The 22,979-nt window shown below is 41.4% G+C and overlaps 1 protein-coding gene across 2 annotated transcripts; it reads left to right on the top strand.

Annotated features, from left to right (window-relative positions):
- The first annotated feature begins 399 nt into the window (after nt 1–399).
- On the top strand, nt 400–22,645 carry rps6ka5 (ribosomal protein S6 kinase, polypeptide 5). Of its 2 annotated transcripts, XM_022196992.2 has the most exons (18): nt 400–480; nt 645–724; nt 4,170–4,241; nt 4,421–4,639; nt 4,801–4,916; nt 5,006–5,107; nt 6,206–6,289; nt 6,454–6,557; nt 6,654–6,804; nt 6,974–7,135; nt 8,425–8,550; nt 10,200–10,333; nt 11,189–11,282; nt 12,209–12,379; nt 12,704–12,895; nt 15,579–15,738; nt 16,200–16,363; nt 17,497–22,645. In XM_022196992.2, the coding sequence occupies exons 2-18, from the start codon at nt 655–657 to the stop codon at nt 17,800–17,802; spliced, it is 2,427 nt and encodes an 808-aa protein (XP_022052684.1). In that variant the 5' UTR covers nt 400–480; nt 645–654; the 3' UTR covers nt 17,803–22,645. The 2 variants fall into 2 exon arrangements, with proteins under 2 accessions (XP_022052684.1, XP_051805202.1); XM_051949242.1 differs by having other exon boundaries at nt 404–724.
- Nucleotides 22,646–22,979: the final 334 nt, after the last annotated feature.

The raw sequence follows: 22,979 nt of genomic DNA, 5'->3' as shown, positions 1-22,979 counted from the left end.
TAGGAAGAGCATGTTTTTTTCTAAAAGTGTAACATAATAAAACAATGAATATGAAATTGAAGTACTCAAGTGAATCACAAGTCCCTCAAAATTATATTGCAATATAATACTTGAACAAAGTATTTAGTGAATTTCCACCACTGTATTGGGACTGCTACTGACACTATTGTTTGCTTTATTTTGCGACAACTAATCAAATGGCATTGCGCTCAATTTTTGCAATTTCATACGCAGTTTATTGGAGTTAAATTTTTACATCCTGACCTTTGACATAAGATTGTACGAGGGACATTTGAAGGCAGCACCAGTCTTGTGAGGGAGGCGGGATCATGTGTCGCTACCTCAAAATCAGCCAATCAGCGCTCAGACCTTCACATAGCAACCCCAATCAGAGGAGAGGGACTGCCTGGTTGCGAAGGTAGTGGTCGTGGTGGTGTGCTGGAAGAAGCAAGTGTTTCCTTTGGGCTTGCTTGCTGCCAGGTTTAGTAACAACATTCAGCCTATATATATGTTAACTTTGGCGCCGAACTCACGGGCGCGTAATTATTTTGTTTTATGTGCTCAGTTTCTGCATGTTGATACTGCAAACGAGCTCGGTAGGTGAACGTAACCTTGTCTGAAAAAAGCATCTTTGAACATAACAGGGACATTACGATGCCATCCCCGATGGAGGGATCTTCCAGAGAAGGTGACCTGTTTACTGTGAAACATGAGCTGAAAAATGGTAAGTTAGCTGTGACCCGGTGAAACTTAACGGCAGCACATTTTATTAGGCATTTATCTCTCGGAGACACGTGTCAAAGGGGGGAGAAATATTAGCTGGGGCTAGCTTGGAGAAGCCCAAGTATCACTGTCAATGGGCGTTTGTAGTACGCGCTAACATTAACGTTAACCAAGTTTAAAAAAATGGCAGAGGAAGGCTAACGTTGTCCGACTGTCGTTATCACTTGTTAACCTCCGCTGCTAACTCACGCAAACTAACGTTACCTAATCATAACCTGAGCTAACTGCTAACGTTACTTGCCAACCTCGCATAATAACATTAGCTTAAGCTAGTTGGAACTGGGTTAAATCACACTATCGACGGGAGTATTCACCAAGTTTGTACCGGTGTCAGCGCCTTGATTATAAAGTTAATTTGCTCGGGGGTTTTTTACATTTATTTTTGTGGTCATTGCCCGGATTTGTTAGCGGTCACAGCTAACTTCTCCTAAACCAACGGACGCAGCTGCAATGATGTCAAGTCACAAACGCTAACGTTAGCCTGGCTGTCATTCTGCATATTACACAGAGGTTTGCATCAACTCTACCCTTAAGCAGGTAGTTAAATATATTCCTCTCCTGGGCAGCCTTGTTGACTTAAACCATCCAGAGTCAAGTAGGAGCTGTGAGGAATAATTTCACTGAATGACAGTGTAGGGTGAATTTTTGTTGACATGCATCAATTAGTCAAAAAGCAGGAAATATCGGTGGAATCACTACATATTTAGTGGTTGTGTTGAGTGTTTCAGTGCAGCAGGCTGCTGAATGAAGTTGCACTCTTGCCTCAGTTGCAGCTGGTTTGTAATGACACCATGCTGCTGTTCAGGCTGCAACATGACTGTGCTGCACCCCAATTTACTGCCCTGCCCTAAATATGTAGTCTGTCTAGTTGTCAATGGCACTCTTTTTTTTCTGGTATTAGATTTCACACTCAGTGTTCTAGCTGCTGCATCAACTTACCCATTCTTTGCACCCTTGCTGTAGCAGCGGAGACAATATTGCTAAATATAAATCAATAAAAGGCCACACCAATGCTTATTCTGCAAAGTACAAAAAAGGATTTTGAAAAAATATCTGGTTGGGATTTTCCTGATATATTTTGCAATTTGATTTGAGATAAATTTTAAAAGTTGAGCCTTATGTTCGGTATTTCAACATTAGGTACCACCAAAATGTGGCATTAATTTGTAAAAAAAAAAAAAAAAAAACTACATATGTGACTGTTTAAATTCTGAGTCAGGTGTGCTGCTAAATGTAGCAAATGTGGCTAGTAAAGAATGAAACTGGGCTTATGTCAGTGAAACCACAGCATGCAAAAGTAGACACACATAAATAACCCTTTACAGTTCAGATCTGCTCAAATTAAATGCAGCTTTATTCACGTGTGTCCTAAATTGCAGCCTTTGTGGTTTATTACTTGCATGGTCTCAAATTATGATTTAAATTTTAAGTCGATAAACTATTCAGAAATACTACTAAGCCCATTTAGCTGAGGCCAGGTTTACTTATTGTCAGTGTCAGTACATAAATGTGCCATTCTACCTTAATATTCCTGCCTCATATCAAGGATTTTTTTAGGCAGGATTGTAAGAAACACATGCCAGATTACTGTTGATAATCCTATTCATGATTGTGCTGATGGTTGACACAATAACAAAACAGAACATCAGCCATTCCTAATTCAATTTTTATGAGATGTTGAGTTTTTAGCTTTGACCACTCAGGAAACCACCCAAATACAGAATTTATTGAAAACTTTTGTAAGGACCGTTGGCATTTTCCTCCTGTAAACTAAAGAGGCTCCTCTTGTCTAGCAGAGAGACATCGTGTGGTCAGACACCTCTGTCAGTCTATTAATAAACGCCAAAATCAAACTTGGCCTTGGCAAGGGAGGAGCATGACAAGGGTGTTATGCAACCTGAATCTCTGACCTCAAATTTAAAGGACAGCGCTGTTGTTTTGAAATTAGACTGCTCGCATTAAAATTGCCTAATAGTTGCTGCATTTCTTCTCGTGTGTAACAGGAGAAGCAACGGAAAAGATGAAATGAGCCACTTTAATTGCTCAGTAGCCTATTTTCAGAGTGCGAGACAGAAGGAATGTGTTCACTACAATGGACATGCATGTCTGAGAGCATGCTATGCTCAGTCAGCTGGAGGAGGAGACCGGGATTTAGAAAGACATGGGGAGTCCGTGGCAGCGTGTGCCGAATGCACTGAAGATCTTTGATGGAAGATAATGACCTTTTGCTGGTTAATGTAGCCAGTTTGCTTGCAGTTGTGTGGTGGATTATCTTGTACTGTTGCATATTTGGGAGGTAGTCAAGAAGAGTAAGTTGTTTTGGAGACACTTGAAGACAAGAAACGTTGCTTTAAATTGTTTACTTGGAGGATTTTTTTCCTAAAATTGTGCATGTTTCTTGTAGTGTTTGGTCATTTTTTACCGCTTTTGTTAAACAAGCTCGCCATTAGCTGTTGCAGTTACTTCTTTTACGTTGTGTTTAGTGTTGGTACAACTTCACTCTTTTGTCTTCTGGTAGCCATGCAGAGTGAACAACATTTGGCAACAAAAACTACTGATAAATGGGAGTATTTTTCACAACTTGGCTTTCCAAATAGTATTAAAAAGACAGTGAGGTTGCTGATTTTACCTCAAAACACATGACTTCATCATGAAAGTGTTCATTGCAGCTCATTGGGTCGCTTGTTAACTGAGCATTTTTGCACCTTGATCATTTTGTAAGTCAAGTTTCTTTATCTAGCACAAAGTGTTTAACCCCAAAAATCAACATACAACCTTTAAAAATACAAAAAAACTAAGCAACAGTAGATCCAGATGTAGCAGCAAGAACAGCTATCCAATAAATAAGGGCTATGAAAATGTGGCCTAAAGACTTAAGTGGTTCCTTTTAATGAATCAGACCCTTCACTTTTATACTACAGTCTGTATACCACAACTTGTACGTCCTCAGATGTTTAATGTCTTGATTTTAGCACATAGTATTAAGCAGCTATTAGTAGTTCATAGTTTATGCTAAATTCGCAGTGAGTAGTCTATTTTAGCACCAGTCAGGGTAGGTGAGAAATTTATAATGGAGCGTTAAATCGCAACTGCCAACAGCTGGCCTGTTAGTGTAGCGAATATATACATTTTTAGATGTTTGGCAACCCTCAGATAGTCAGTCGTTAATGTACATACTATGGAAGAAGGACTTTTATGGGTCTTAGTGATAAAGTTAATGTAGACTTGTAATAATTAAACATTTGTGCAAAAGATGGAGTGACTTTTAAGGCTGTTTGTTGTTTCATTTTGTCAGGATATGTTGTCACTCAAGCCAGCAATACAAGCAAATTAATAAAGATTATTATTACTGTATGTATTTATTTTAATTTCTGCTCTGTTTCCAGCCAACCTGACGGGTCATGTAGAGAGGGTGGGCATCGAAAACTTTGAGCTGTTGAAGGTGCTTGGCACAGGAGGTGAGTAAACCATTTCCACGAGAAACCGATCACGACATTCAGAAGATAGTTGGCATGCCAGTCTAGCATCGGATATTGTGTGTTTTTGGAGTGATAAGCGCGGCATGCCAGTTATTTCTGTTTAAGCCTTTGCTCAGCGCTGAACTTTGCCCTCTGTCTTTGTTTATTTTAACCACCAGCATATGGCAAAGTGTTCCTGGTGAGGAAAGTGAGTGGCCACGATGCGGGAAAGCTTTACGCCATGAAGGTTTTGAAGAAGGCCACTATTGTACAGAAGGCAAAGACTGCCGAGCACACACGGACGGAGCGGCAAGTGCTGGAGCACATCCGCCAGTCGCCGTTTCTTGTCACACTTCACTATGCCTTCCAGACGGATACCAAGCTGCACCTCATTCTCGGTTAGTGCATTTGTTGAGCTGTAGCTTTCCACTTCTGTTGTCTTTAATCCAGTGAAGGAAACAAATTGTTACCAGCTGAATGAATTAGTGCAGTCAGGAATTTAAAAAATGTTTAATTTATCCTGGATTAAACATAACATTACTGATATCTTCCGTTGCAGATTATGTAAATGGTGGGGAGCTTTTCACACACTTGGTGCAAAGGGTGCGGTTTAAAGAGCAAGAAGTCGCCCTGTACAGTGGAGAGATTGTGTTGGCGCTAGAGCATCTACACAAGGTGAACGCCAGTTTTAATGCATCAAATCGTAGTGTCTGTCTGCTTACATATAATCTAAGTTTGCCCTTTGTTTTATTTTCTTCTTGCAGCTTGGGATTGTCTATCGGGACCTGAAACTTGAGAATATCCTGCTGGATTCAAGTGGTCATATAGTTCTCACAGACTTTGGCCTAAGTAAAGAATTTGATCAGGTACATTTTGCCTCAGTAATGTGTTCAAAACTCTCAAGAAGTCAAAAGAAACCTAATTTCACACTTGTAATTAGAACTGCGTGTTATAATAATACGCTACAGGTAATAAGAACCAAAAAAGTTTTTTTTTTTCTTTAATTCTCCTTAAAAGTCTAACAGAGAAATCTCATTTTTCCATGACCACTGGGCTCCCAGTTGATCACACTTTAATATTTCTGCCAAAATTAAAGTAGATTTGTTAGTTTCACAGTAGAGAAATCTGTAATTTTTCCAATTACTGGTGTAAAGAAAGCAGCTCAGTTGGACAACTTTTCAAAAGGACACTAATGAGAGAACATTTTATTAAAAATACTGATGGCAGTCAAATGTGATTGACTCCTAATAAATGATGCATCAAAATCTTTTCCTGAAATTTGACTTGAAATTTTGGTGACATGAGAATGAATATTTTTATGTGGAGAAGTTCTCTGGCTAGATTTGAAACCGTGTTTTTTAGGAGGTTTATTCTTTGACAGTTTGACCATAACAGAGAACATTTGCAGGCGTTTTACAGCAGCGAAGCCTCAGGACGCAAAGACGAACCGCGGCGTACACATAATGTATGCAGATTATTTGCAGAGCGGCTGCTGCTTCACCACGCTTTCAGTACAATCAATGAAACCGGCTCCACCAGGTGTGAGTGCCGTATATAAGTGGTGCATATGTGCTGAAGAGATCTGTGCTGCAAACGTAAAAATAGGCCGTTCCTCTATTTCTATTTTTTACACGAGGTGTACGCAGCCCTTTATGCAGAAATGGGTCATAAAGTGCATATATTTTTAAAGTTAATCTAAGGGTTTACAGGAAATGACTTTGCTTCAAACAAGGCCTCCATTTTGGGGTCTGCATTTATTTTGCCACTAACAGTTAACGCTTGCTTAGTGACTTTATCCCTTAACTTTAATAAGTCAAAGTCAGAAGATGCTGTTTACACACATTACACAAACACAGTGCTGTGCTGTGATGAAAAAATAATAATAGCCCAAAGCAGCATGTTTATTGTAGCCAAAGTGTGAGATGTTCTGTTTTCTTTGTTTCAACTGGTGCATGTTTTTGCAGGTCGAAAGGGCTTTTTCCGTCTGCGGCACCATTGAATATATGGCTCCGGAGATAGTGGAAGGAGGCGAGTCGGGACATGACAAGGTAAGATGTACTTTTGTGTTTTATGCAGCTGCCCATTAGGTTGAGACAAAGAAGCCCAGACCCTCCTTTTTCTGTTTCTGAATGTGTTACGCTCTCCACTGAGAGTTTTCTTTTAGTCTGTTGAGCTGAAGTCACGCGTGGGTGCTCTGCTTCATGCATTCCAGGCGGTGGACTGGTGGAGCCTCGGCGTACTGATGTACGAGCTTTTGACCGGTGGATCCCCCTTCACTGTAGATGGAGACGAGAACTCGCACACAGACATTGCCAAGTATGGATTCTCCCCGATCGCCGGCTCACGGTTTTCAGCAAGCTTTCACTTGTAATCACTGTACGCCACTGACTATGTCTGTCTTACACATCACAGGAGGATTTCCAAAAAGGATCCTCCTTTCCCCAAAGACATGGGACCACTGGCCAAAGACCTAATCCAGCGTCTCCTCATCAAAGATCCAAAGAAGAGATTAGGCTCCGGTCCTAATGGAGCAGAGAATGTAAAGAAACACCCATTTTACCAGGTGAATTTTACAGCTTGTCTTGACTATTTCACAATGTTTAGAAAAAGTAAATTGCCAGATAGGTTGTAACTATGCATTATGGGGCCATTTGAAGCGAGTGTTTTTCTATAAAATGTGCTAATAGGGGCTGAAATGAACCAGTGTTATTTCTTTTTTGTGCTCACTTTAGAAAATTAACTGGGAGGACTTGGCAGCTAAGAAGGTGCCTGCGCCGTTCAAGCCAGTGATTCGAGATGAGCTGGACGTCAGCAACTTCGCAGACGAGTTCACGGAGATGGACCCCACCTACTCCCCTGCAGCTCTTCCTCAGAACTGCGACCGCATCTTCCAGGTGGGAGGGAGCAGGGAAGCGATGTCACACCAGCCAGACTATGTTTTGTTGTGACTCACGGCTCTGTCGTTTGCAGACCGGAATATTCCTTTGTGCTCCTTGCAGGTCATTGCACAGGACAGCGTTTACATCTGCATCCGTTTGGTGCTCGTGTTTGTCTGAGCTTTGGTTGCAGGCAGTGTGAAATGTTGACACGGTTGAAAAATCGCATTATACATTACCCACTTTTTGTCTGCGACTATATTTGACATACTCCACAGCAATTGAAGTAATCAAGTGAAGTTTTGAATGTCCTCAAAAGGTTGCTGTAAGTCAACATGACTCTGTCTGTGTGCATTGGTATTCAAATTGACTAAAGGGGCTTTTATTGAAGTAATTGCTGCCATATGCAGCTCTTATTGAAGTAACAGATGTGAATGACTATTTTTGATGTAGCTTTGAACCATAATATGGCCCACAACTCCATGCCAGCTGATGGCTGTCTGATGTATTGCATGAAATTTCAACTCTGATTGCCTTCTGGATCCTTGAGCTCGGTAGATCAATAGATCCATTAACGGGCTTCTCTCATGGAATAAAAGGTTACACTTCGAGAGCATCACCACGTCTGTCTCGGTTACGCCTTCAGTCTTTGATTGCCAACTTCATCTTGGCATTTTTCGCTCTCAGCTGCCATTCACATACTCTGAAATTTTGTGGTCTTTATAATTTGCAAGCCTAGCAATCTCTGAGATAACGACAGCAATCCCAGTTTTACACCGTGCACTTGCTCCCCCGCGGTGCCTCACAAAACAAAATTAAAATTGCATTAAGAGCGCCAAGATGTAATTTCACAGCAGAGCAATCAAATATTCAAGCCCGGCAATTTAGGGCATCTCATTCATTCAACATCCATCCTTCCGTCCATCCATTGCTGTCACTACATACCACACAGCTGTGTGTGTGTCGGTGAAAAAGAGAGAGAGAGATTAATGCCAGCTCAAAGCTCTGGGCTCCCCACAGCTGGAATTAAGCAGGCGGTTCTCCACAATGACAGGTCTAACAATAGGAACAGCTGGACAGCCACTGTCACTCACAAATGAACAGAATTGGCCTCATTGTGGAGCTGTCAGACTGGTTTGACAAGTTACATATAAAGAAAAATGGAAACTTCTTTGCAGTACATGTCGTTTTTCTGAGTCGTTTTCCCACAGCAAAGGAAGTTTCCTTCTCTTCTATCCGTACACTCCATCCCTCACCTCGTCTTAGGGAAATGTAAACATGCAGAGCTTATGTGTTTCTGTGTGCAGGGATATTCTTTCATGGCCCCCTCCATTCTGTTCAAGAGGAATGTGGTGATGGACGACCCTGTCCAGCTGTGTGGGGGCTCTGAGAGGCCAGGCTCGGCTGCGGTGGCCCGGAGCGCCATGATGAAGGTAAGATGAATGGACTTGGATCCTCCAGCACAAACACACTTAAGCTAATGGCTGCTGTCACAGACAGATGAGATTTTTTTTCCCCCCTTCCTCTCCATTCCACTGGAACTTTTTTCACCCTACTATGCTTGTTTTACTGCACTCAGATTCAGTTTTCCGGCATGAGTCTGTTTATTTAATGATGTTTCTTCATGCATGCTGCAGCATAATGCTTTTTAGAAGGTAGAAGTGCGTGGCTTTTTGTACACTCATTTAGTTTCTTATCAACTTCCTGGATACCTGCGTGTGTAGCTGGTTTGTCTTGATAGAAGAGATATTAAATTGAGCTGTTTTGTAAACGTTGCCGATTATGAAGCTTATTGTTAAATTCATTATAAAGCTGATAGGTACTGTAATTTGTCATCATAACCCTTCTTAGTATGTAGTTTAGTTTAGGGCTGAATGATTTGGAAAACGTATCTAGTTATAATTTATCTGACAGATGTTGCAATTTGTTTTGTGATTTTAAAAAATTATTCAGGCTTAGTTCAATGTTCACTGTATCATAAATTTAAAACATCTGATTGATTATTACCACATGATAAAGACTGAATTTATAAAACTCAATCAGACACAATGCATGAAGTGCATCTTAAATCATAGCCTTTACTTATTCTGTTGTTACAAATTGTGATTTAATTTTTGAAATCCATTCATCTTTCAACCCTTATTTAATTATTTAAGAAAATGTTGGAGTATGAAGCAAACTGAGCATTTTGACTTGCGTGTAAACCAAATCACAGCCTGCTTACATCCTTAAGGGAAGTTTAACCAAACGGTCAGGCAGCACTTTGCTCCAGATGGGCTCAGAATTCCAATAAAGCTTCGGTTCTCTGTGCTTTGTAGATTTTAAACCGTTTTCATTTGCAGACAGGAAGTTAGTTAACAGTCTTTCTGTTTTATCTTGTCTTGTGGCGTCCTTCGGTATTTTAATTTGCATCAGGGAAGCTACATTTTCCGGTGTTTGGTTATATTTCTTCTTTTGTATCCTACATTGCACAACAGGAGAAGTTTATTTGGTTCCTCCTAAAACGGTTTTCATTGACTGCTGCTGATAACTGTACGGTGAAAGTAAGCAAAAACCTTCATGATCATAAAGTTAGAAGGCGAAGGACGTTTTATTATGGATGAGGAGCAGGACAAAGTAAGGTGGGCTGTTGGCTTTCCAGCTCTTGTCAGTGGTAATTGAATGAAGTTGCATATTTATTTTAAAAGCAGTGTTGTCTATACAACCTCTGAGTTAGACTTAAATTTGAGAAGACATAAAAGGCTCATACATGAATTGCGTATTTGTGTGGAGAATAGAAAAAGAAGAGGAATGTAAGGAATATCAAGGACATAATTCATGGCTTCAGTGTTTTCTGTGGCAAAGATAAAAGCATTTCAAGAGCTGAAGTCATGTTTAAATCGATAGCATGTTAATTCAGTCTGTGCATTATCACAAGGAAGGCAGAAGCTCACTAAATGTGCTCTTTTTTTATTCCTAACAACCGGCATGTCTTATTTCACTCAAAGAAATATTTTATGTACATTTTGTGCGAGTGTAAAAGAGTGGCATTAATAGGATACCATGCTGTTAGAATTTCTATTCTGCATGTTTCTTTCTGCAGGACTCGCCTTTCTACATGAGTTATGAGATGGACCTGAAGGATAGTGCTCTGGGAGAGGGCAGCTTCTCCATCTGCAGACGGTGCACGCACAAGAAGACGGGGCAGAAATACGCAGTCAAGATCGTCAGCAAGAGGTAAAAACTCACAGGCTGCTCTCTCACATGTGTTTGTCAACCCGGATGCTTTTGGCTCGGTGTTGTGTTTATAGTTTTTACTGGAAGCATCGTGCAGCCAACCTCCTCCGCTCTCTGGCAGAATTTTGACCTTTGTCAGCCAACTCTAAACTAAACTCTACAAGTTTAACAAGAATATTAAAGCAGCAATGTTCTCTTAAACTGATTCAGGTGAAATAATGTCATTCTTTGACCTGATTAAGTATTTTTCAGGTTTTTTGTTTCCCTATTCCTCTGCTTAATGCCAAATCTGCTCACAAACCTGGTTGTTTTTGCTGACAACTCCTGCTAAATATGCTTTGATCGTGTGTGCTGATTGTAGTCCTACACTGCACTCCTCCACGGATGGTGTGGCACCAGGAATTATGGCTCTAATAATAGTGATCCGTACTTGGGCACAGTGGGACTGACACAAACGCGTCTCCACAATACAGATAGGCATGTTCAGGAAATAAATCACACTTTACACATCACAAACTATGTTTAGTAGCCCTTTATTAGTGCAGTCGCTGTTAAAAAGTCACTGGAGGTGCAGATCAGAATGTTAAAGAGTGATGGAAATGCCTGAAATCAAAATTTGAGCAGTGACCCATCGGTGGAGATTTGTGTGAAAGTGGGATTGCTTTGGGTGATAAAATGTAGCTTTTGGAAATTGCCTAATATTAAAAAAAATGCAACCTACTGTATTGTCAAACAATTCTATACAGCTGTGGATATACACAGAAACGCACAGAAACCTCCATCTAAAAAGCCAGGTTCCCACTTTGCTGTTTGCATGTTTATGTTGTATTTTGTGATTGCTCGTGCTTCCTGTAGGATGGAGGCGCAAACTCAGCGGGAAATAGCAGCCCTGAAGCTCTGCGACGGCCACCCTAACATTGTCAAGCTACATGAAATCTACCACGATCAGGTAAAGTTAATTGCGGCGGTTCTATTTGCTGCCATGAATCCTGTTTTCCATAGCTCTCTGTGGAGCCTGCGGGGACTGCAGCCTTATTAAGTCCTGGAACTGGAACGAGGCAGATTAATAGGGATGCTGGTAGCCCTCCAGGTCTCTCTCTGTCTCTTCACATATTGTCCCACGAACATCTCTCCGTGTGCTCGATATTTCACAGCAGATTTATTTCTAAACCGCAGCTGCACAAACACCCATTTTGTAATTCTGAATGGAAGCAACCTAGATTCACTTGTGTTGCTAATCGGGCCTCGCAATTAACCCAAACTGAGCGTGCATATGTTCCAAATGCAGCCTACCTCGGTTATTGGGAAGGTGTGTCCGTGTGTCTGACTGTGTACAGGTTCATTAGCCCCGCTCCTTTATGCCCAGGAGCACCACTTTAGTCCTGATGAGCTCAGTGGGGTTATTACTGTACCTCACAGGCCTGTGACCCAGATCAAAGCAGCGCTGCCTCGCCTTGACTCAGCCGAGTCCTGCCTTTGTTCCCTGGATCCAGCACTAATGAGAAACTCTACCCCGCCGCCCGGACACATTATTCTCTTCGCACTTTGTTTGCCGCCTTTCACTTTTACTCAATGCCATTATGGTTTGATCTCACCATCATGAGATTAAGGATGGGCTGTTTTTCATATATTTATTATGCGACAGAAAAATTTCTGTCCACCAATGTCAACACTCAGGTGTTTGCGACGTGCAGTTCAAGCTGTGAAAGCGAGATTGATGATGTGTTAGAAAACACGCCACAAACTTGTCAATGTTTGTTTAACTGCTCAACCCTTTGAACTGTTTGCACGTTGTGTACTATTTCAAAGCATGTCAAAGAATAAATGGTTGGGTGTAACAGAAATGTAAACATATTCTGTGTGTGTTTGCTGTAGCTCCACACATACCTGGTTCTGGAGCTGCTCGGCGGAGGCGAGTTGCTGGAGAGGATCCGCAGGAAGCAACATTTCAGCGAAACGGAGGCCAGCCGAATCATGCGCAAACTGGTGTCTGCTGTCAGTCACATGCATGACGTAGGAGTGGTGCACAGGGACCTTAAACCGGAGGTACTGGCCTTCTACTCAGCAGGGCTCCTGCACGCAATTCCTTTCTATCTGAGCACCGCTTGTGTCTTTGTGGCGAATCCAGACTGACTGGATCACACGCTTTTAAACCAGAATTACTGTCTTTTTCTGAACTTCGTATCATCTGTCGTATTGTCACCCTGACTCTGCAATCTTCTACAAAACAAGAGCAAAATTGTTTGACCCTAACATGGGTCAGAAGTACCTGGTCAGTCTTGATGTACAATTTAGTATCCTCTTGAGTGGACCGGTGTTGCCGAGCAGAAAAAGAAATGATTGCCGTCTGTGTCTCGAATTGCTTTGCAGAACTTGCTCTTCACAGACGAGAGTGAGAACTCCGAGATAAAAATCATAGACTTTGGCTTCGCTCGTCTCAAACCACCAGACAATCAGCTCCTGAAGACTCCCTGCTTCACGCTGCAGTACGCTGCGCCAGAGATACTCAAATATGATGGCTACGATGAGTCCTGCGACCTGTGGAGTCTGGGGGTCATTCTGGTGAGTGGATGAGGCGGGTTAAAAGAAAATACTGGGGACTGATGTGGAATCATTGATCATTCAGACGTCAGGGGGAATAAAACATCAGCAGACCATCATCTCAGTCTGGACAATAAGAGTAAAAGTCATAAAACTAAAGCGTGGTATACACATTATTCAGCAAAAGAAGGAGCGCTGTCATGTTAGCAGCAACTTACTGAGCTGCAAATAGGATGAATGAGCTGTTTATGGGGTTAAGGTGGACAGAGAGAGGAGGGAGGAAATGAATTTGTGTAAAATCAGTCATAATTTTGATAATATATAAGCTATCATGTGACAACAAGAAGATTCTTTGCTTTAAGCTTTTCTTTCTTGATATTTTTGCCCATTTGCCTTTTTTTAAAATTAAAAATAATTCATAGATGTTAGGGCTTACCTAATATGGTTGATTTTCTTGACAATCCAGCTGTATTGGAATATGAGATTCACCATTTAAAAGTGTAACTTGATCCTAGTTTTGAGCCTAACTCCATCTAACTTTGAAAAATGTTAAAAAGCAGGAGTTGTTCAGTGGCGCCTCCAGGCCAGAGTGAAATAAAAGGGAGAGCAACACAGAATCAACAACACCTTTGCGACAAAGGGTTCTTTTGAGATCAAGGACTTTTCCCCTCTGCAATCCCTTGAATCAGACATTAGTGTGGTGGACTCGAGCTGTATCAAACCAGATCTCCTCAAGCTGAGGCAATGCAAGCGCAAGACAGCCTCTAAGAGGTAACGTAAGGCTAATTGGAAGGAGGGTAGAATGAGGGTTTGAAGTGAAACAATGCAGTCTGATGGTATTTCCATTTCTGTCAAAAGCACAAGTCCAAATAACGGCAAAAATTGAAAAGATGCTAAATAGAGGGTTGGCAAACGATGACGTAATCTTCTGTGAATGATGAGTCTTGATCGTTATCACAAACTCCCACTCAAGGATGGAGAATGAGGGAGTTGATTAGAGACCATTATGTGTCTTTTTTTATTTTTAAAAATGAATGTAATGATTTTAATAACGGTTGACTCTATCAGCCATTGTGAGGTTCAGGCTGATTTAATACAGTAGATTTGAGCTATTTCCCCCCAAACTGTCATTATTATCACCAGCAATGGGGTCTTTCATCATAGTGAACTGATATTATTGCATTTGCAGCTCAAAAAAAAAAAACATTTAAGTGTGCATTACTGCCTCCATCCCCAGAAAGTATTTGTAAATTAAAACGTTGTTGGGGCTCTCAGTTCACTTCACCGGTCCAAGAAATAGTAACAATAAGAAATAATGTATATTCTGGGGCTATAGAACTTCATATAACAGTAGAAGTCTAGGATACTAAGATAGAATTATGCTGCACACCACATTTAAACTTTTATGACGTCTGTCACCGGCTGTAACAGATCTTAATAGCAGATCATTGATTAGCCCCATTCAGGAGTATCCTTCTTTGCCACTGGATAGTCTCAACGAGTAAAGGCCTATTTTAACATTTTTATCACATCCCACAATGCCCCAGGAAAGTGACCTGATTATTTAAATTTCTAATTTATACAAATCTTTTCAAAATCCAACAGCTCCAAGCTCCACTTTAAAGTTGTTTTTCAAAGCGCTGTGAACTGAAGTGTTTCTAAAACCAAATTAACGTTTAATCAGAAGCTCCATACACTGTTGATTTGTTTGTGTTATCCAGTTTATGGATTAGGCATTTTGCTGCAGGCCATTCTGATTAAGCAATCAGCTGTTCTTTTGAACTGATTCTGGCTGTAGTCGAGGCTGCCAGCATGCGTTTGCAGGCATGTACGCATGTGTGTGTGCATGTTCTGCTTTTATCTGTTTTGCCTGACATTCATCTCCTCTCGTTGAGGCGCTACAACCCTCAGCATCCTGTGGTGAGCTGACACACTTTAGCGCTCGCCACGGAACCGAGAACCAGGCCATCTCTTAGAGCTGGCTAAGGCGCACGTGAGATCCGGCAGTGGAAGTGTCATCCTTATTGAAGCTTTTTCTGTACAGAGCAGGAAAATTAAAGGGAGAGGTAGAAGGAGACACAGGGGGGCAAAGAGATGAGAGGGAGATTTCAGTACTTGGCCAGTCATCCGTACAAAGCCCGGGCTGTTTGTGCAAGTGCCGCATCACACCGTCGCCCCCTGGGGGGGATATGCTAGTAGTGTGCCTCATACAGCTTTGATGAAATGGTTACTGACAAGCTATGTGCACAATGCCCTGGAAGCCAATCGAGCTGAGACACAGAGGGAGAGGGAGGCACGACAGATCCTCCGCTGCCAAAAGGGCTGTTCCCAACCACTGTCATTTTAATGAGAAATCTGAGGGCAGATGTAAGCAGGCCAAGGTGAGAGTATCCCGTTCATTTAGCCGAGCACAGAGCGCTCTCCTCTTTAGTGCTGTTCCCACCACGGTCAACAACATAGCAGCACAACAATAGAAAAATGTGGACAGTCGTGATCGGTCAAGAGCGCTTTCAAAGCATGTTGCAGTAGATGCGTTTACACACTCATGCTTGGTTAGTTTCCCAGCTCATTGCAGACAGCGTGGTGCTAACTGACATCTGTGGTAGAAAATGTTGCAATTGGATGCACACTATTGGCAGCACAGCTTGGAAACCATGTTGAGGTTGGTTTTATAGCTGATTGTGTGGTCATCCTCTGTTTGCAGTACACCATGCTGTCTGGCCAGGTGCCTTTTCAGTGTCAGGAGAAGAGCCTGACTCACACCAGTGCTGAGGAGATCATGAAGAAAATCAAACAGGGGGACTTTTCTTTTGAAGGAGAGGCCTGGAGAAACGTATCCCAGCAGGCCAAGGACCTGATACAAGGTGAGGATCGGGTGACTCATTGTTTTAGGCAAACACTTAAAGTGCGATAGAGTAGAATTTGTAGACGTTAATGCATATTAATTACATTTCAGTCAGTAAACTTTAGAGCGTGCAAATAGCAGGAATACTCACATAAGCATAACTGAAAATGCAGTGTCTTTTAGGCAATGTTTACATCCAACTAAAGATCACAAAGCTTCATCAAATGTAGTCTCTATATTTAAAGTTGTATGTATTGAAATATATGTCATCCATTTTGCACTGTCACAGTTTCCACCAGTGTGTTGGAACTGCTTCTACGAGTTTGTTTACTTTTAGGTCATGGGTTGAACCTCTTAACCCCCAAAGTAGCTCACAGACACTGAGGAGGAAATCACTTCCTCTCCAAGGCTCATTTGTGACTCCCCTCTTCTCTCACGCATTGAGCACTAGAGGTAATTACCTGCGTCTTGTTCCTGCAGAGCTGCTGACCGTGGACCCAAACAAGAGGATTAAGATGTGCGGCCTCCGTTACAATGCCTGGCTGCAGGACGACAGCCAGCTGTCCTCCAACCCGCTGATGACCCCGGACATCCTGGGCTCCTCCACTGCCTCCGTCCACACTTACGTCAAAGCTACCTTTAATGTAAGTAATGATGGGAAGTACACCATCGTCAGAAAATGTGGGTTGTGCTGAAGAAATGAAATGTTCAAACTGCTGCCACTAGTAAATTCAGAGATTACATTCTTTTCAATGTATTATGGGGAAATCTGTCTGAAGTACAGCTGAAATTATTAGTAAGTGATCAGGCTTTTCTGCCACTTATAGACCAAACAATTAATGAAAAAATAAGCATAATTACAGCTGTTGTCCAAAGAACTCTTTTAAATCTGTGCTTTTGGCATGAAAAATAGATTATTTTACCTGAATTTATTTATCATAAATAAACACATGTATGCAAAAACCTTCACTTTCTGTAATTGTTTGCTAATGATTTGCTACTTTTTGTCTTGTGTGACAATAAAGTTCATAATCTTTTGGTTTTGGGTTACTAGTCAGACAAAACAAGCTCGTTTTTGATGACAACACCTAGTTTTCCACTATTTTCTGCCATTTATAGACCCAACAGCCAATTAAATAATCATGAGTTGTTGGCTAACTAATCAATAAAGAAAATAAGCATTTTTGGATCAGTTGTTCAATGAACTGTTTTAAATCTTTGTGATTTGCATGAAGAAAATATTTATTTTAGCTTATTGAAAATAGCAGTATTTTCTGCCATTTATACACCAAATTCACTAATAAAATAAGCATCCTTGCAGCTTTCGTACAGCTGCATATTTTCAATCTGTATTTTTTGTATGAAGAATTGCTTATTTTTATTTTAGGTGACTCAAAAAAGGCTCCCTATGCTGCTGTTTTTAGACTAAAAATGTAACCGATTCATTAATAAAATAACCATCATTGTACCTGATGTTCAAAGAACAGATTTAAATCAAATTTTTTCCTGCAAATGACATAATTGTTATTAAAAAAAACACTTGTTTCAGTGTTCTGAATCGTTACTGATTTAATCAGTTTGTTTGGTCCCAAAACTCAGCTTCTTTGTTTCCTCCATCAGTTACATTCATTCACTTGCATTCGACTACCGACTCCGTTTTTAGCGCCACATCAGTGTGTGACTGATGAGATGAGATCAATGCCTCCCTTGGGACATAAATTATTCACAGGAATATTAATAACTGGCTCACTAGACCTCCTTTTTCTTTTATACTCAGGCATTTAACAAATGTAAGCGGGAAGGTTTCCGCCTGCAAACGGTGGACAAAGCACCGCTAGCCAAGAGGAGGAAGATGAAAAAGACGAGTACCAGCACAGAGACCCGCAGCAGTTCCAGTGAGAGCACCCATTCCTCGTCGTCCTCCTCCCAGTCTCAGGAGAAGACTTTTCCGGAGGGCGACGCCAACCCTCAGCCCTCCAACAGCACTCCTCTCACCACCCCCGTCAACACACCGGTGGCCCTGGGAACAGACTCTGGGCACCAACCAGCACCTCCAGCCTTTCACTTCTCAGAAGGACAGTGAGACAGCGAGAGAGGAAAAAAACCGACCCAGATTCAGATAGTTTCACGAACCGAAGAACGGCTCGGACTAGCGTAGAGACAGCTCTCTTCTTCCTCTGTGTCCCTGGCAGCTCTCTGCCTCTGGCTCAATTTGCATGGACGTCCGCACGTCTCCAAAAATCAAGCATGCAGCAGGAGCAGCAACCGTCACCTCAATATCTATCAATCATCACTAGCAATAGCCTACCCATTCTTTTCTCTCTGACCTTCACAGACAGACTGTGTCAATCAGGGACTGGACCAAGAAGAAGTTGTCCCCGGTGTCCTAAATGAAAAAGGGCTGCCCTCCTGCCCCCGGTCCAGACAGACAATGGAGAGGCGCGTTCAGTCCTCTTCATCAGATCACAGCCTCTGTCCTCCATTCACCTGTCTTTGTCCGTGTCTCCAGAGGTTTTAAAGGGAAAGTCGTAGTGTTTACACCACGGATGCTTCGTATTTTTCGTCGAAGAAGAAGAAGAAAAAAATGCAAACGGGCTGCAGCAACGTGGGTCCACTTCTCTTTTTTGGGAAGTCCCTGCAAGATGGAGCAGGTTATTTATATGTGAATTTTACAGACTGAAATTTATTTATGATAAGCTATATTGTTAACTTATTTATGGTTCAGAATGATCTGAAAAGAAATAATGGATACAGCGAGTCTTTAAAAAAAAAAAAAAAGCAGAAGATATTTTGTGTATGTGTACATGTTTCCCTATCAACTCAGAAGACTGTTTCTGTGTAGTCAGATGGTCATTCTTTACTCTTTGTACTTCTATTACATGTCAATGCCTCTTTATTGAGACACCGTTATGTAGACACTGCAACTTATTATAGGCAAGAAGAGATTAAATCCGTCAGCCACCGGTTGATGGTTTGTCAAATATCATGAAACTAGAAATCCTTTGTTGGATTTTAAAAATATTTATAGAGGCCGGTGAATTTTGGGGTTGAACCGCAGCTGTGTTCAGTGTTAAAAATTCATTTTCCTCGTTCACATGGATTAAAGAAGCAAAAGTGTAAACACCGTTTTGTAGGAACAGCCAAATGTGGATGTCGTATGTTCAGCCAAATCTGTGGTTTTATTGTTGTGTGGGGAATTCTGCTGCCTGAAGGGATGCGACCCTACAAGAAGAGCTATATTTAGGCTTATTTTTGCCTCTCATAGTGGGAGTGTGACGGCTTCAAAACTCAGCACTGCTGCTTTTCCACACGGTCTGATCCTCGAATCAGTATTTAGCCCGGCAGTGGATTTGCCTTGTGCGGTTTAAGACTTAACTGCCTCATCGCTACGACCAATTGGATTGAGCTGAATGTCGCAAATGGAAAATTCAGATCAGCTTAGCGCGTAGTGTAAGTAGTTTGGGGGGGTGAGTTTTCTCCTGTCCAAGATGCCAAAAGGCAGTTTCAGGTGAACTTCTTTTGCGTGAAACAAAATATGTTTTTGAAAAAAAGGAACATTTCTGTGCCAAAAATGCTATCGAATCAGGTAGTGGTAGTTTAGGCAGTGATGCAACAGGACATTTTAAGGCAATATAAAGCAAAAAGTTGCCTCTTGTGTCACTTTCCTGAGTCGCAAAACAACCACCCTCAATGAAAACAACCAATTCTTGAGGATAGCCCCCCCCCAAACGAACTTCCTTTTTGCTTTTCACGCCGTCCTTGCTCTATTTCCCACGTCGTCCTGCATGACTGAAACGGTGATATTTGTACCGTGCGACACTTTGAGGCAGATATCTGGTTAGTATTAAGTCCACCACTGATTTCTTTGTCTTTATGGGCTTTTTTTGTTTTCCAGCAGACTCTTACTTGATTTAACGTGAGTTTGTTTACTTGCACATTTGAAATTTCCTGATTTGATTTCAGGACTTTGAAGTTCTAATGTTTAAAATTGGTGATGGATGTACCCAAACACCCCCCCACCCCCCCATTTTTTTTCTTTCTTTTTCTTTACAATAGCTTAAATATTGTAATATCCCAGTGTTACAATGCCGATGTTAGTTAGGCAAGTGAAACGCCACGCTCTGTTAGTAGTATGTCTGAGTCTGCTTCCATGGTAATAATTGATTTACTGTATTTGGTTGATGTGTAACAGGGGTAACTTGTGGTCAGTGTGTGAAGCTGCCGAGAAAAAGTTTCCAATTCTTAGTCGGACTGCTGTGTGCATGTAAACACACTCCCTCATCTTCTTCCATTCTAATGTACTCTGAATCAGAACCAAAGCATTAACTTCAAGGTAGCTGCTTTAAGCTGCATGAGATATTTCCTTTCATGCAAATATGCAAAGAAATGCTTCACATATATCACAGTTTCTGTTTGTTGAAAAGCGATTCGTGAGCGGCGTTCTTCATAGGGTCTCTCGTATCCATATCCTGCACATTATCATGCTTTAAACTATGCATTTGGTTTTTTTTTCGCCTTTGTGTCGCTTTTGCCATTTCAAAAAGACCCCCATCAAACGGGCTCAAACATAGTGCTTAAAAGGGCGTAACACAATGTACACACGCTGTACTTCCCATAGCATCAGCTGCTATAGAAATGGCAAAGTAGGATCCATTGCCCTCATGAAAAAGCTGGAATCCTTGGAGCTAAACACTACAAAGCTCTTGTCTAACTTAGTTCGCATGAGTTCCCCGTTGCTGCCTCATTAAGCCTCTTTTCTTTTGTTTGGGTGTATTAATAGCTCAAGTGGAGGAAGAGGAAGAGTGTCCTATATCGAGCTCCCCTCTGGGAGCCAGGCTCTATTAGCTGATGTGCTGCAGTGCTGTTTGTTCCAAAGAAAACACCATGCTCCACTCACTGCCTCTGTGGGACCAAGCTCACTTTCTTTGTAGGGAAAATCACAGAGCATCACAGGAAAGGGTTGGTTTAGTACCAACATCTCTCGGGGCTGATCTTCAAACTAGGTTTCCCCCCCTTTGATGAACAGCTTGTGCCACTACGAGGAAGAGGGGAGGGAGGGAGGGAGGGAGGCTGGTTTTGATTTGAGGTCCTGTCGTCTTTGATAGTTTTTTGTTTTTTTTATGTTGTTGGTTTGCTGGAATTTTAATGAATTTTCTGCCTACAGTGCTTCCTCTTTTTTAAAACGCCACACCTAATGAGCTGAACCCGTCTTTAAAACATTAATTAGAGGGCTGGCAGTTTGAATTGTTTCGTGTAAAGCTGCTTTTGTATGTTTTAGCATCAAAGAAATCTGCTAAGACGTTCCTGTGTGCTTCTGTGCTCCAATCAGCGGCGTCTTTTACGGGATTAAGAGACGGAACGTTGAGTGACATAACGCACGGCTTCTCCGTTTGGTCGTTTTGTGCTCGTGTCGTCTGTAAAAGTCCTATTTTCTGGGTAGATGTTGCAGCTAGTGTGGCTCTTCTGCTGTTCTTTTGTCAGTATTGAGGATGAGTACGGAGCTGTCCATGGTGCTGAAGTGGCCAAACTACTGGTGTTAATGCAAAAATAAGTTCTTCTGTCACAATAAGCTGTAATAATGCGGCCCTTTAAAGACGCAATTCCCCAGACGGGAGTACTTGTACCCCAGCGGCACCTCGAGCGACTGTGAAGTAGCTCAGCTTATTTGAAATAAATAGAATTTGTGCTGGAGGAAAAAAGACACTCGCACAAACAGGATTGTGAATTTATTTCTTTTATGAGGCTGACGATGATATTTTTATGTTTTGTGTCACAATTTTACACAAATGTGGCAACCACTTAGAACGCAGTTTGAGTGAATAAGTGGTTGAAATGTCCAGCGTTTGCTACTCCAAATGGTGCTAACATAAACGTAAATTGGACTAAAAATCAGTAAATCTACGACAAGTAGAAAAGTGTGCGACTATAGAGAGATTTATGCAGTTTACAGAGTTAAATAATGTTCAGATTATTCCAAGTTTATAGGCTGCAGGTCAACTTTAGTCAAAAAAAGGTGGATAAAAGTTGCTTTAAAGGATCAGTTCACTCAAATTAAACATTTAAACAACCAACAAAAGCATGTGTACTCCCAGATTTTCACAATAAAAGCCCAAAAATCTTTCCCAGCGATTTTTAAGCCTGGTCAGCTCCAGAATTATGGACCTTCAGGTGGTCAGTTACCCGCCAGTTTGTAGGTTTGGTTCAGCTCAGTGTTGTTTTATGTAAAAGTGGCGACGTATAATGTTAATTCCATGTAAAAAATGTTGGATTTCGTGCACGTGCGGCGTCATCACCACCACTGCTGTCCTCATGTTCGTGCTACTGCTCGGTTTCTGTCGATACTTTCATGTTTCTACAAAAAAGTACTGTAGCAGCAAATCCCTTTGAGATTGGTCGATGCTAAACCGTTTCACGCAATCAAGCTTTAAGGGCAAGACTTTGCACTTTTAATCATGCATATTTTTTTTTAAATTGATGTAGAAGAAAATAATGTCTCTTTCTGTCTGTTTCTGTTCATGGCTGTCGTCCAACGTTTCAGCTCTTAATATCGACCTCAACACCAGGGTTGGACTTACTGCAAAGGATGTGCGTACCTGCTTCTTAGGGCACTGTGAAAACCATCATTCAGGTCTGTAGGCACACCATCAGTAGTACGAGGAATTAAAAAAATACCTTTATTTGCTTCAATAAATGCTTTACTTGCTGGCTGAAAACATCTGTACATTTAGTAACCTGATTCCAGTCATGGTGAGTCTTTTACTAGGTCCTTGGCTCCGTCGTATTTTCAAGTTGTATTTCCATCGTTACCGAAGATATTTTTGTGATACCGGGATTTGTGTGTGCGAGTTGTCAGAAAGGACAATAAAATGTACGATTTACTGTTCATTTATTGATGTTTTTGACTAATAAATTAAGTGAAAACCTTGTCATATTGAAAAGGATTCTCTGGTTTTTAGAAGCACGTTAGATGTGGGAACTGTGTTTCAGCTTTTGGCCTCTAGGTGGCAGCGTTTAATAAAGTATCACCGGGAGAACGGCAAGAATCCATTCAGCCTTTATGAATTATCACAGACTGGCCAAATAGAAGAGTGTGTTTAATATATTTAAAACAAAATCATATTTGTTTGTCATTTAGCAGAACTGGACATTTATCTCTATGAATTGGAACCGAATTAAGAGCATTTGTGTCTTAGAAAATGAACTGTAATGACTGTACATGTCCAGTTATATTATTTTTCTGCTCTCATTAAAGTAGAAGAG

The sequence above is a fragment of the Acanthochromis polyacanthus genome, chromosome 1 (assembly GCF_021347895.1).
Source record: "Acanthochromis polyacanthus isolate Apoly-LR-REF ecotype Palm Island chromosome 1, KAUST_Apoly_ChrSc, whole genome shotgun sequence".
NCBI lineage: Eukaryota > Metazoa > Chordata > Actinopteri > Pomacentridae > Acanthochromis > Acanthochromis polyacanthus.
The sequence above is the reverse complement of the archived record's forward strand: the minus strand, read 5'-3'. Positions and strand labels throughout refer to the sequence as shown.

Bases quoted from the DNA above. Each gene is read 5' to 3' on its own strand.
- rps6ka5 (XM_022196992.2), top strand. From the start codon at position 655: ATGCCATCCCCGATGGAGGGATCTTCCAGAGAAGGTGACCTGTTTACT. The intron at 6,805-6,973 runs GTGAATTTTACA...TGCTCACTTTAG, and splicing joins AGAAACACCCATTTTACCAG to AAAATTAACTGGGAGGACTT. The intron at 12,380-12,703 runs GTACTGGCCTTC...ATTGCTTTGCAG, and splicing joins ACAGGGACCTTAAACCGGAG to AACTTGCTCTTCACAGACGA.